Raw genomic sequence first — 13,815 nt, forward strand, 5'->3', positions numbered from 1 at the left:
AAAGTCAGGACACACAGGGTTATGTAAATATTAACAAATCATGAAGGGTTATTTAATTTATTTTACCAAATGTTCAAACTGTATTCGATTAACATTGATGCATGATGCACAAAATCTCTTTTGAAGTTAATTGAGGATTATTTTTTTTTTATATTACAAAGCGTCATGTTTTAACATTCATATTTTGTTGTCTCAAATAATGTGGGGTTCTTAGCCGAGTTTTGTCAATGACCGATTTGAGGTGACCCCACAGGAAGAAGAATAACCTCCATTAAAAATATTATTTTTCTTATACTAACTTGGGATATAAAATTGTATTTTTAAGTAAATAAAATATCCCTGTGTGTCCTGAATTTTGGGCCACTCTGTCGGCCAGGAGTGGCAAGCGCCTGCAGGCCAATTTGTGGTTAGAAGAGGGCAATGCTGCAAAATCGATTGTTGTACTGTACCATGCTCATATGGCTATCTCCACAATTACCGGTGTGGAGAAGTACGGTCGAAACACCACCACGACGGTCACGCTGTGGGGGGAGGCCCTCATCTGGCAGACAAAGGGCTGTATGTTTACACGGAAAAGTTCATTTCTTTCCCCTTTTGACGAGTTTGGGGGTCGAAAATTCGTTGCGCTTGCAAGATGTACGTAACGGTTTAATCCTACAGAATGTGCACGGTCGATAGTATCAATGGATCATTCATTGGTTACATTTTTGTTATATATATATAACAGAAGGTTGTATGTGTGTCAGCATCACAGTCTAAATCTGCTACAGTTGGAAATCGCTCGCAAAATATTTGACTGGGTGAAGCCTAAATAGCAACATCTTCCTGCTCCCAACCCCTCCTCCTACTGGTAGACAATACCTATCTGTAAAACAGTGCTTCGTGATAGCCTTGTGCTATAACAACGGCGTGGACGCCAAATGTGCACGTGTCATTTTTACTCTTATTACAATAATGTCCATGCACCCTTCCACCGCCCTCCTCCCGCCTGCTCTGATGAGTCCGATGTGCCTGATACCGTCGATGCCCCAGGCACTATCGGCCCGACGGTCAGGATGTTGCAATGTACGATGTGAGGGATAGGATGTGGAATAAAAACACGTCTCGAAAAATAAATATCTCTCGGCGAGAAAAACCCAAAGAAAACGAGAAATATTTAAGCTCCGCGCAGTTTGGTCTGCAACCTACTTGCTGCCCTGCCTCATGCACGCCACGTCCAACTCGTTGTCCGGAGGGACACCGCTGCCCCACGCCCTTACCTGTGTGCACCCTTAGGTGGACTTTGAGGTGGTTGGACGTGCGGAAAGTTTTTCCACAAAACGGACAGTCCTTTGGCGTTGACCCGCGACCTCTGCCCCTTGAACCGTGGCCTTCCACTTTAGAGGCTGCCGTACCTGCAGGGCATAAGAAATGCTAATTTTTAATTGGCCGAGAATTAGACAATTAGGCGAGCGGTTTTGAAATTGCCAAAAATTATACATCTATCAAATATCCCTCCAGGCGTTCTACTCTCAGTTTTAGTTGTGGTGGTTTCGTGTTTGGTTGTCCAGCTGCCAAGATGCATTGAGAATTTTTCTTTTAACAAATGAAAAAAAAAACCGGGGCTAATGCTTTTGGGACGTCTCATGTAAACATCTAATTTTAAACAGATTTGTTTTAAGTGTTTCGTGCTGTTACTAAAGACAGACCTTTCAGTGAACTTTGGAGAAAGAAAAAACACAACCAAGAACTTATTTCTGAGATCACAAGATTGCAACAAAGACAAAAATAAAACACTACACTGATATGTTTTTTGTAATATATATTTTTTTAAAGACAGAAATGTATTTCAATTAATTGTTCTCTGTTAGCGCAAACAAACATGTTTGTTGACACTTAGTATGGTTTAATATGTTATTTTCAAAAGTGAAGGATGAACTCATTAACGTGTAAATGTTAAAACGCATGAAAAATAAATTGAGGCATATTACTTGCTATTCAGAGCCAGTCTTTTATCCCACATTTTTAAGTGGGAACATTTAACAAAAGAAGTCTGAAGCTATTTTAAACTCATTTGTATTTAAATACGGTTTTGCACTCATTTGCAAATTATCATTAGTCATCGCACTCCGAATCATTTAATGCTCTTAACACGTGTGGAAATAGCAGGCTTTATGTCGCAAAAGAAAAAAGTTCCCGCAGCATCAATGTTGGCAATTACTCTTAAAAAAATTTTTTTTTTAATCTTCTGAAAATTGAGCATCCAAAATTATTCACGAGCCATTCTCGGGCAATATGGTCCCTCCTTGATTTCGAGCAGCCCCCCTCGCCCTTCATCACGTGGTCTGAGCTCTCAGCGCGCTCCGCAGCAGGGTGAGCTCTGTCTTCAAACATTAGCGGAGCGTTGTTTAAAAAAAAAATATATAGCCGCGACGTTATTCCTTTCGGATCTCTAAACATTACCGCAAATCTGGTCACATCCACACACACACAGACAACTCCGGTCATATCCACACACAAAGACAAAGATCCCCCGTATAGCCTGTAACATACTGTTGGGGCAAGTGCTGTTAGCGGGCACATATGAAGGCCGGCATGGCACACGAGGGGGTGGGTGGGCAACACCCCGCCCGGCCGCCTTTGTCTCCCTCCTGGCGATGCTTACACATCGCAGCAGTTACTTATTTGAGGCAAAGTCAACCTTGGAGAGGCCCAGGACCGGTTGAGATAATCGTTCCTGGTGTTGGCCGTGAGCGGGAATCGAACCCGGGTAGCCAGGTTCGTTCGCAGCAGCACGCGAACCGCTACACCGCCGCTCCCCACTCGAAAGACAAAGGTCACATCCATACACACAGACAAAGGTCACATCCATACACACAGACACGTACACACAACCCCAGTCACATCCGCACACACAACCCCACACACACAAATTGTCAAAGTGAGCATTCCTTGACAATCGCAGGGAACGGCGGTGGGCGTTGGATTCAGAGATAACAAGGCCACAAGCACGACAAAAATGTCGTACTTTCGTCTTTTTCAAACATTGGGTTGTTTTTTTTAATCATTCTGTAATTCCTCCCATAGATCCGTTCGTGTGTTAGTTGCGTTCGCCAAAATTCGCCAGCGAACACCCGGCAGAGCGGTGGTGCAGCGGTCAGCGGCCAAGGTTAGATCCCCGGCCACGACTAGCAGCGGTGTCAAGTGATATTAGAACCATCCCATGACGTGGCTCTTGACTCTATGTCGGCAGGCAACAGGTATGAAGGTAGGCAAGCGGAGCGATAAGAAATACGTGACGCAGGAAGACAGCGAAATCAAGGGCCGGCAGAGAGGTTGCCCATCACTCCAGGCCGTGCAGCTACAGTGGCAGCAGCTCTTTATCAGCTCGGTGTTGTGCGCGCAGCAGCAGCAACAACAACAGCAACAACAACAACAACAAAAAGACCGATTTTGCACCAAATGCGTTTCCGTAAACCATATTAAGCTCTCCGGGGCATTAATCTCAAGATGAACCGGACTGAGCTGGGGGATACTGCGGCACCCCATTTGTCACGTGGCGTGATTTGCGGACAAAGTTTATTACATTTTGTGTTGACGGATGGGTTTTTCACTTGGTGATTGTAGCCGGAATCTTGCACATTACTGTAATTCTGAATTATGCATTGGGGGGGGGGAGGTGCTCAACATTTTTCACACCTTGACGATTTAGTTCAACAATTTCTCACGAGTGGACACTCGTGTTAGTGACTCGCATTCCTGAGCGTGCTGATTAATGGGAGGGCTTCTTAAAGCAGGAATTAAAAATGCGTTTTTTTTGCTGCTGCTGCTGCTGCTGCGTCTGTGTGCGCGTTGTTTTTCTTGTTGTTGCTGCATTAAAAGCACCGGGGATTACGCTGAAGAGAGAGAGAGAGAAGGCGGGTGGGTGGCAGCCTGGATTCAGAGCGTGCCGACAGATTGAACGTGAATAGCAATAACCGAGAGACCTTAATTCAATTACGTGTACCAGCCACACCTGACGTACATGCACTTTGGAACGCCCGAGATAGAACCATATGGCTAATCGGGATAAAGCCGAAGTTAATCTCTCCGCGTGCTCACCCTGTGCCCAAAAGCGCGCGCGCAAGGACGTTTGCAGACGTACGTGAAAACAAAAATACAAAGGGACTAAGGGAGCAGCAATCCATTCAGCCGCTATTGACCGTAAGGGGGCAAAGTTCTTGGTTTTGCGAGCGGCGAGTAAGGCGAGTGAGAAGGTGGTGGTGATGGTGGTTGTTTCCAGCATCCCACGCCCCCCCCCTGCCACCTTTGTCTCCCGAGTGCTGATGTCTGTACAGCGTGAACCGATCACGTGCTCATCGAAGGCCACGTTTGCCCACACGGTGGCTGTGAGGACAGCAGTGTGCCGCAAACGCCGTCGTTGCTGCTCGTGTGTTCTCAAGCACGCACGCTCCGCACCTTCATTGAGTGGCCCGCACTGAGCAGCGTGGCGATACGTGGACAAATCGCCACCCCCCCCCCCGCCCCCCCCCCCCGTGACCCGCGTGGATTGACACACAAGGGCTCTTACGTAACGCATGCAAACCCAGAGTAGACCCAGGACAGACTCGGATAGCACTTCCGCTGATTTGATCGACAGCTGGAGGATCGAACCCAGGTGGCCAGAGATCGCACGCTGCGGGCGTGCGAGCCACTGCACCAGGCGCTCAGTGGCGCTGACGTCACCACGGCCCCCAACATGAATAATAATCATGATGACTGATATGTAAGTCACCCCCTTCAATATTATATCTCGGAACGCAGTGCATGCAAAAGAGGGAGGAATACGTAGGGAATGACTGGGGAGAGAGAGGCTGGAGAAAGAGAGAGATATAAATAAAAACGCAAGAGAGAGAGAGACAGAGAAATGGACTTTTTTTCAGCTGGGACTTAAAAGTCTCCATTGACTCTGAAATGCTGACCTCCTAGGACGTTACACTGTCGAGGTTGGGTGCCATGTGGACACATGGGATGGTGAAGCCTTGCCAGAAGCAATTTGTTGAGCAACACGCCATCATCGATTTCATCGTCATCGTCACCATCATCGTCATCCCTGATCTACCTTCTGTTGGACGAAGGCCTGCCCGAAAAAAACTGCCACCGCCACTCGCTAGCCCGCAATTTAACCATCCGCTGAAATGCCCGCACACAAACTGATTTCGGTGCTCCATCTCCCACGGTCGAGAAGCGTTCCGCTCGTTGGCTGCCGCTATACAAATCGCTACCCTTGCCCATCGATGATCATCCCCTTCTGGCTTATGGGCGTGCGTCCTGCACACGCCCTCTGCTGAAATGCTTCACAGCAATTCTTTATTCATGCCATGAGCTCAAACAACTGGGAACGAAATAACGAAATAACAAAAATAAAAATTAACTGCATTGGCAGCCTGCGTCTGCGTGGTACTCCGCCCTGATGCATTGTATACACACGCACGTCTCACAATTTAAAGAGGATTATGTGCTCAATAAATAATGCATTATTATTAAGTATAACAAAAAAACATTCACGTGAAAATTGGAGGCCTTTTAAACGTATGCATGTTTTTTTTTATAAGGTCACAAGTCTAGATTCAACAAATGAGGATTGTTTTAAAAACACTCGGTTGGCGAGCGTATATTTATTAAAAGGTTACACGTAAAATATATTCAAAATGTGCAATTTTTCCGAGAAAGACCTCGTAACAAATGCCACGTTCCACAGACACACAATTGGGTATATTGGTGGTGGGATATGCCGTTATTCGGGGGGGGGGGAGGGGAAGATTCCTGGAGCGCACCATTTATTTTCAGTGATCTTCTTTGGGACCACCGTGGTTTGTTGCCATGGCGCTACGGTTTGCACGCCGCACTCGCGATACAATTCGAGTCAGTTCCCTGACTCGAAAACAATGGTGCAAGTGGTGAGGATAACTGTGGGTGCTCCCCGCCTATGTGCCAAGACGTCTGGCCCAGCGTGGGAAAGAAGGCCACGCACCCCCTTTGGCGAGGTCACTAGAGGGAGGTCCTTCTAACGGCAGTGGTGTAAGCAAGGAATTGCCTAGCTGCACCTTTACCTTCGTGTTATTCGCCATCACGATTATTCATTTTAAATTCCCTTTTGTCCCCGAGGGACGCACTGGCGACCTCTGAATGGCCAGTCGAGTGTTGCCAACCATTATTCCTCACAAACAAACTGTAGATGTGATGATCTAACAAAATTGGCATTCAGCGCACACGATACAGTACATTTAAACTGCATTTGACACGGAAACTCGCACAAATCTGCGCCCGTGACTGCCAAGGGAAGTTACTCAATTAATTGCCTAACCTGCATCCCGGGCACATAGGTTATGTGAGCACAGTCAAAACTTGAGTGGACTTTTAGAATCTGCTGCTGACCTACTCGGCTCTCAACGGGTTAACTCCGCAATATTTGCAGGAACTGATCCACATTCACTCTCCAACGAGGTCCCGGAGATCATCGATTTGCCTTCTTCTGAGGACTCCCAAGGTCAAGGCTCTGTTCCTGGGGTGATCGGGATGTGGAACAACGCTTTGTGCCTTTGCTAATACCTATTGAAGTCTGTCTTGAGAACTCACTTCTTTAAACTGGCCTTTATCCCACAGTTCTGGCCGTTTACCCAGGAGGTTCTGTTAATTTCCTGCTTTCCATACACGGTACGCATTGAGATCTACGGATAGAAATGCGCCACTTTAAAAATGTTAATTATTCATCCAGTTCACGTCTTAAGTTTTTCTTTTCTTAATTTTTTATGTGCGTTTCTGGGTTATATCCCTGCCACCCCTCCTCACCCCCTCACCCTTATTAAAACAAAAAATGTATGCCTACACCTTTCGGCGGGGACCCGTCTGATTTGGGGGCAGCGGTGTGTACGTGCGTCACAACGTGATGTAGAAAATCGCACCGTTGTTTCAACTGCCGAACCGGCGACCTTTTTGTCTTGCAGGTCACCACTGTGGCAGCATCCCCTCTGGGTGAAATGAGAGTTACAAAGCTGAACAAGACCGATGAAGCCCTCCCTTTCCAGGGTACGTGCTCTCTGCTAATGGAGGTTTTTTTTGGGTAAGGTCGCATAAATATATAAATGTGTCCTTAAACCCGCCAACACTCGACACAGCCAATTAGTAAGGTTCATTACTAATTGGCTGCGTCGTGTGGTGGCGGGTTTAACGACACATTTATATTGACGCGATCTAACCCAAAAAAACCTCTATTATGGATGATATTGGTCGCGAAAATCTACTGCTTGTTAAAGTGCCCTCCGCTTTAGTATTTGTTGCCATTGAAAAAAGATCGTTTTAGCTCATTGAGCCTCATCCGAAATAAACCGACCGACCGACTGACCGAGCGATTCACCTGTGGCGGTGTAGACACGGCAGGGGCTGCTGCGCTCCTCTTTCTCCGACTGATCCGGCTCCATCTCCGCGGCCGCGACAACGCCGCTCGACTCCGGGGTGCTGGCTCGGCTCGCCGAATCCGGGCGACTCCCGTCGGAGCCCGGGTTGGTCCCCGGCGTCTCCTCGCCTCCGCGCTCCGGGCTCTCGTCGCTCGAAGACCTCGCGTCACCGTCCGCGATGGCGCCGCCCTCTCTCCGGTTCGGCAGCCGCGGTATTTCGTTCCCGCTCTCGAGATCCGCGGTCACCGCGTCGCGATCCAAGCGTCCCGCCGATTCTCCTCCCAGGAGATTTGGATCCCGGAGGGCGGCTCCCGATTGTGAGGCTGCCTTCTCGTCTGAAGCTGCATCAAAACCCTGACTTGGCGGCGAAGTTTCCTCCTCCTCCTGCTCTTCCTCTTCTTCTTCTTCCTCCTCCTCCTCCGCTGGCTCCTCCTCCTCCTCCTCATCCGCCGTGTTTTTGTTGTCCTCCGATGCGGAGATGGCCTTGCAGACGGCGTTGTCGCAAGAGCTAATGCGAAGCTTCTCAATCAAGCTGTTGAGCTGCAGTTCCAAACTCTCGCCTCTTTGCTCACTCTCAGAGCTCTCCACACCTCCGGCTGCTTTCACCTCATCGCAAAACGGCAGCACGGCGACTTCCTCGTCGGCACACGCCTCCTCGCCCGCGTCCACGGACGGCGGCTCCTCTACTGGTTCCAAACGCGGCGACGACGATGGCGGCTGCTGCGGCGGTGGCGGCGGCGGCAGCTCGTCCGCTTTTCCCGCACCGCACTCGTCGCCCCGGCTGTCCGTCGCGACGTCCTGGCACCGCGGGCGTTTCGAGTTCAGCTCTTTGGCCCTCAGCATGTCGGGCTTGCGCTTGGCCCTCGTGGCCAGGACGATCTTAGCTCGCGCGCCGGCGAGCGCCGGGCCGTTGCGCTCGGCCGCCGGCTCCGCTCCGTCGCCCGAGTCCTCGTCGTCCGCGCCCTCCTCCTCGCAGGTCGCCGCGGCGCACGCCGGCTCCATTATGGCGCCCGTCGTCATCAGCTGCCACGCCTGGAAGCTGTTCATGGGGTTCAGCTCGGGGATGGGTCCCTTGTTGGGGCCTCGCCCGGTCGCCACGGGAGGCAGCAGGCCGAACGTCTGCAGGAAACCGGCCTTGGAGGCCGCCGCCGCCGCGGCTCCGTGCCACCCCGACTCCGTGGCCCCCTCCTCCTCCTCCTCGTCCGCGGTGGCGGCTCTGTCCCGCGGGGCGGCGTGGTGGCACCAGCTGTGCGCCAGCAGGCTGCTCCTGTTGGAGAAGAGCGAGCCGCAGGCGTGGCACGCCGCGTAGGCGCTGGCCGACACGGACGGCATGGCCTGCGCGACGCCGTTCACCGTGGCGGTGCGAGGGTCGCCGTCGGCAGGCTTCCTCCCCGCGCCGCCACCGCCGCCGCCGCCGCCGGCGCCGCCTCCGTGCACGCGCATGTGGTTCTTGAGGAACCACGGCTCCTTAAAGCGGCGTCCGCACACCTCGCAGGCGTGCTCAAACGAGTCCTTGTGCTTGCGCATGTGGCTCTTGAGGAACCAGGCCTGGGCGAAGCGCTGGCCGCAAATTCCGCAGCACGTCTGCTCATCGGCGGCACCTGCCGGAGCTCCCCGCGTCTCGGCGCTTTTCTCCGTGGCCGTGGTGCCGGTGGCGGCGGCGGCGGCAGCGGCTGCGACGACGCCGTTGTGACCCTCTAGGTGCCGCAGCAAGTCCGTCTCCCGCGCTGCGGCGAAATCGCACTGCGAGCATTTGTAGGGGAGGTGCAGGATGCGCTGGTGCCTCTCCAGCTCCTCCTGCGTGCGGAACTTGCCGCGGCAGAACGGGCACTTGAACGCTGCCACCACCGCCGCAACCACCGTCGTCGTCGCCGCCGCCACTACTTTCCCCGTGCCGTGTTCCCTCTCCACGACCATCGCGTTCATGCCAAGCTCTCGGCCGAGCCCGTAGCCAACACCGCCGCCGCCGCCAGCAGCGTCCTTAACGGCGGCGCCCACCAGCCTGGCGCGACCGGGCGGTGCGGCGACAACGGGCGGCACCTGCGGCGACACCAACACGCCGCCGACGGTGCCGCCGCCGCCGCAAACCCCGGCGGGCACCGCGGCCGCCCTCTTGAGCTGCCGCTCGCGGAGGATGGCGCGCTCACGGAGCTCGTTCAGCAGCCGCTCCGCCTCTTTGCTCCGAACGGCGGCGCCGTCGCACGCCGGAGACCCGGAGAGGGGGACGACCTCCGAAGCGGGTCCACCGTCGCCGCAGCCGCCGTGACCGCTGTTGCTACCGCCGTTGTTCCCGCCATTGTTACCGCCGGCCCGATGGGTGCGCAGGTGGATCTTGAGGTTGCCCTTCTGCGCGGCGCGGTGGTCGCAGAAGGGGCACTGGTAGGGCTTCTCGCCCGTGTGCGTGCGCATGTGCAGCGACAGGATGCTGTTGAAGCGGAAGCGCTTGCCGCAGATGCCGCACGGGTACTTGAGCAGCTTGCGCGGGGCGGAGTGTGGCTGCCCGCTGTCGCCCGGCAAGATGATGCCACCGATGCCGAGGCCAACGCCACAGCCGCCGCCGCTGCCGCCACCGCCCCCGATCGCCGAGGATCTCAGCGCTTTCAAGTTCTCGTCGGAGCCGCCCTCCATCGGCTGCTGCGGCTCGCAAAATGCACGGCTGCTGGTGTTGCTGGAGGTGCTCCTGCCAGTGCTGATGCTTCCCTGCAGGTCCCTGAGGTGAGAGTGCGGAGTTGAGAGCACGGGCTGTAAGGATGCACCTGGCATGCTTTTGCCCAGATGCTGTGGTTAGCCAGTGCACATGCCTAAAAGGACAAGAGAGAGGAGAAGGGATGTTTGAGAGAAGAGTTATCATTCGCACTGCGCACACAAAACATGGAACTTATGGGAATAGATCGACAGAACCGTGTCCAAGTCCAAGCCAATTTAGAACCGTTTTGATCCAAAAAGGCATTTTGCAGTGGAAAAAATGGAACCGGTGGGGAAAATCAGTTGACGGCGAAGGGTTAAAATAAGAAGTGGTGAAGATGCTTTAAGCATTCTTGTAATTTATCTCAAATTACTTTTACCCCTCCAAGATGTGATGATACACATGATAATCCAGACGATTCACTTCACGCTTTGTCTCGTGCTGAAAATTAAATAACGTCCTCTGTCGCGCTAAAAATAACGCAAATCAATATGTACCACATACTGTACCCAATAAGCCGCAAGCTGAATAAACAACACTCCGAAGATGACAGCTCACTCATTACAGCATCAGGGCCCCTAATCACAGAGGAATGAGTTCACACCCTGGTTCGAAGCAACTGAGCCCATCATCGTTATAATTTATCAAAGGTGGACAGATTAAGGCCACCGTCACTCACCGCTTGCCCTATATGGGGAGGCCGGTCTTTGCCACAATAACCTGGAATTCCCACCACTCCTTCTGGACCGCGAAGAAACGCGCTACACTCTGATCTGTGTTGCACCTTTCAGTGGTGGGGGTTTGTCACTGGCCGCTTGCTGTTTCGACCCTCTGGGTCTGCACTCTGCGGCCGCGATGTAAAATAAACACACTGTGCTTTGTGCATGCACATGTACACACACGCTTGATGGGCAGCAGGCACGCGTGCACAATTATCCTGAACATCTTTCGCGCATGCAAAAGGGCCAAGATTCCCCCGTACAGCCTCAACAGACTGTTGGGGCAAGTGCTGTTAGAGAGCACCTATGAATTCTGGGGGGGGGGGGGGGGTGCCAACAACGCTGATGTTTACACACCGCGCCCGCTACTTATTTAAGGCTGAGTTGACCTAGGGGAGAACCGGGACCGCTTCATACATTCACCACTGTTATTGGCCGTGAGCGGGAATCGAATGCGGGGTCGCTGAGTCCGTGGCGCGGCGCGCTAGCCGCTTATGCCACCGCCTGAGCCACACACACGCGCACACACAAGCACACGCGCACGTGCGTTGACCAAAAAAAAATCATTCAGTCCGGGCCAAACGGTAGCGGTCGCCGCGCTTTCACTAGTTTGCGCCACTTTTGGGAAAAAACACTGCGACATTTCTTGCCCCGTTCAGCGTCGGAAGGCGCTCAGAAGAAAAAAAAACTGCGCTGGCAGTGGTAGACGCGGCTGTCACTGCGCGCAATCGTATTAAAATGGCCGGCATGTGCAATAAGTCAATTAATGCAACTCAAGCGAGAGGGTTGGGAGCGGTGACGCGGGCGGGGGGTAAGTTAGCACACTGCGCTGCGAACGACTGCAGGCAGCCCGAGTTGAATTCCCCGCCGTCTGTGAGTGTGCGGCTGGTAATTCGCCCGGTTCCCCACCAGTGTGTTGAAGTATGGTCACACAGCCACTATGACACGACTGGCGCCGCACGTGGAGGGCTGCATCCGGCGGTGGGTTGAGAAAAGCCGTGAAAAATTTGGTCAAAAACTTTAATACAAACTGGATCTAGGGCTGCCTATACAAGGCACTCATGACCTCACCGAATTGTCTCTGTGACTGTCCACAGCTAATGTCAGTTGTGAGTGATATCGGGACTGGTCCTCGCGTGGGGAGGGAGACCTCCATCCAGCAGTGGATTTAATGGACTGAACATTTCAACCGCTCTGGTTTTGTCGCGGTTGTGCTGTACTTTATGGCTCTCCGATGCGTTTTGCGGTTCGACTGCGTAGTTTGTTCGCCACGACGTCCGACGTTTCGCTTCACGGAGCTACGAGTGTTCAAATTAATAAGGCAGACGGCAATGTTTACATCGAGGACAAGACCATGCTACATTGGTCAGGGATATATTGCACGTAAGGTAATAAGATCACATCAAGTGCAGGTCGAGAATTTTTAAAACAAGGGACCTTCTGTTCACGCAGATGAACAACGCAATCTGTTTTTTTTTTCGCGTGCAGACAACTATTGCACATTGTGTTCGTAGCAGCCCCACGTGGTACAGGAGATCCCAATTCATTTAAAGTTTTTGTTGTTGTCAGTCCACTGTGGATGAAGGCCTCCCTGCTCCAAGTCGGTCAAGGGTCAAAGGGGTTGTTTGACTTGTACTTCACCAAGCTGGTCAGTGCCAGTCCGTGAATTGGTGGTGGGTGTGGGGGCGATGGTGGGGGGAGGGTTGATAAACGTGCACTTTATTGCAACTGCCTCGCCTGGAGATTGAAACGAACTGGGGACCTCTGCATCACAAGCACAGTGCGCTTAACCGAAGGCCTCCTTCCCCCACGCTAGGACCGGTTCAGATATCACTCGCCGCCAATATTAGCCATGGCCCGGAATCGATTTTTCAGGTGGCCGTAGCTCACCGAGTAGTGGTCTAAACAATATGTCGTCGCTCCCACGACCTCCTCGTGTCAATCAAAACGAGCGTGGGGCGATGCTCAACTTCCGTTCACGGCTCAGAGAATCGGCGATTGCCATTCGACATTCCCATGGCACGTCTGAGGCATACAAATTAATATGCCGTATGAGATTTGGTATTTGTGCACCACTGCCAGTACAGTGGACGTTTAAAGTGTTCCGTGACCTTTGGTTGGAAATGGAGGAGGCGTCGCGCTTTCCAATTTTGAAAGATAATTATTCGCAAATCAAGCAACTTGGTAAGGCCACAGAGCCACCTCGCCACCTGCTGGCAACGTGCACTCGTCTGTGAAACGTAGCGCCCTTGTGCTGGACTTGCGCTGTAAGAATTGCGTAAATCTTCTTGGTTCTTTCGGTAAAGTCACGTAGAAGGGAGATAATAAAATAATAAAAATAAAACATAATAAAATAATTGTATTATTTTTCTTCGGGATGATGTCCGACGTTTCGCTGTTATAATGAGGGCAGCCGCTGGGTTCGAACCGCGAACCTCTGCAACGAGCGACGGTGCGCGCCACCGCTGGGTCCGTGTCATCGCCGACGATTAAACGTCAAGGACGCAGAGAGTTCTCGGCAACACTAAACCCCTCCTCCTCTGTCGAGTCCCCAGTGATCTCTGTACATAGTTCCGAATCCTGCCAAGAGTAGAGCCGCCAACAAAAGGGGCATTCTGTAAATGATATGTGGCATTCATGTTTGGAATGCCGGCCAATTTTTTTCTTCATGTGTAAACAACGTGATAAGACTGGTAATATAACCAGCGTTTAAACAAAACAAAAAAATATTCTATGTTGCAGATTTCACATTTCGCTACTTCCAGAGTGCAATTTTTTTTTATGGATGTTGCTACTACCGTGGTGGTACAATGGTCATAACCCTGCACTTGCAATCGAAAGCCACACTGGACTTGCAATCCAGAGGCATCCCCCCACGCCTGGATGAAGTCATCCCCACGGTTGTTGGCCATTGGGACTGTTTGACCCATACTTCACCACACTGGTCGGGGGGAGGGGGGGGGGCCTAGGGATCGGTTCACATATCACTCGCCAC

At 52.1% G+C, this 13,815-nt stretch overlaps 1 protein-coding gene across 4 annotated transcripts in view; it reads right to left on the minus strand.

Annotated features, from left to right (window-relative positions):
• The window catches only part of LOC144949594 (uncharacterized), a 60,630-nt gene that overhangs the window by 17,063 nt on the left and 29,752 nt on the right, over positions 1–13,815 (minus strand). For 3 of the 4 annotated variants that reach the window (XM_078879547.1, XM_078879549.1, XM_078879550.1), the window contains exons 2-3: positions 7,376–10,216; positions 1,260–1,394 (exon numbers count right to left, since the gene is read on the minus strand). In XM_078879547.1, the coding sequence (XP_078735673.1) occupies positions 1,260–1,394; positions 7,376–10,178 (2,938 nt within the window). In that variant the 5' untranslated portion in view covers positions 10,179–10,216. The remainder of the gene's footprint in view (positions 1–1,259; positions 1,395–7,375; positions 10,217–13,815) is intronic. The other variant, XM_078879548.1, reaches the window with a different exon arrangement.

Source organism: Lampetra fluviatilis, chromosome 54, assembly GCF_964198595.1.
Source record: "Lampetra fluviatilis chromosome 54, kcLamFluv1.1, whole genome shotgun sequence".
NCBI classification, from domain to species: Eukaryota; Metazoa; Chordata; class Hyperoartia; order Petromyzontiformes; family Petromyzontidae; genus Lampetra; species Lampetra fluviatilis.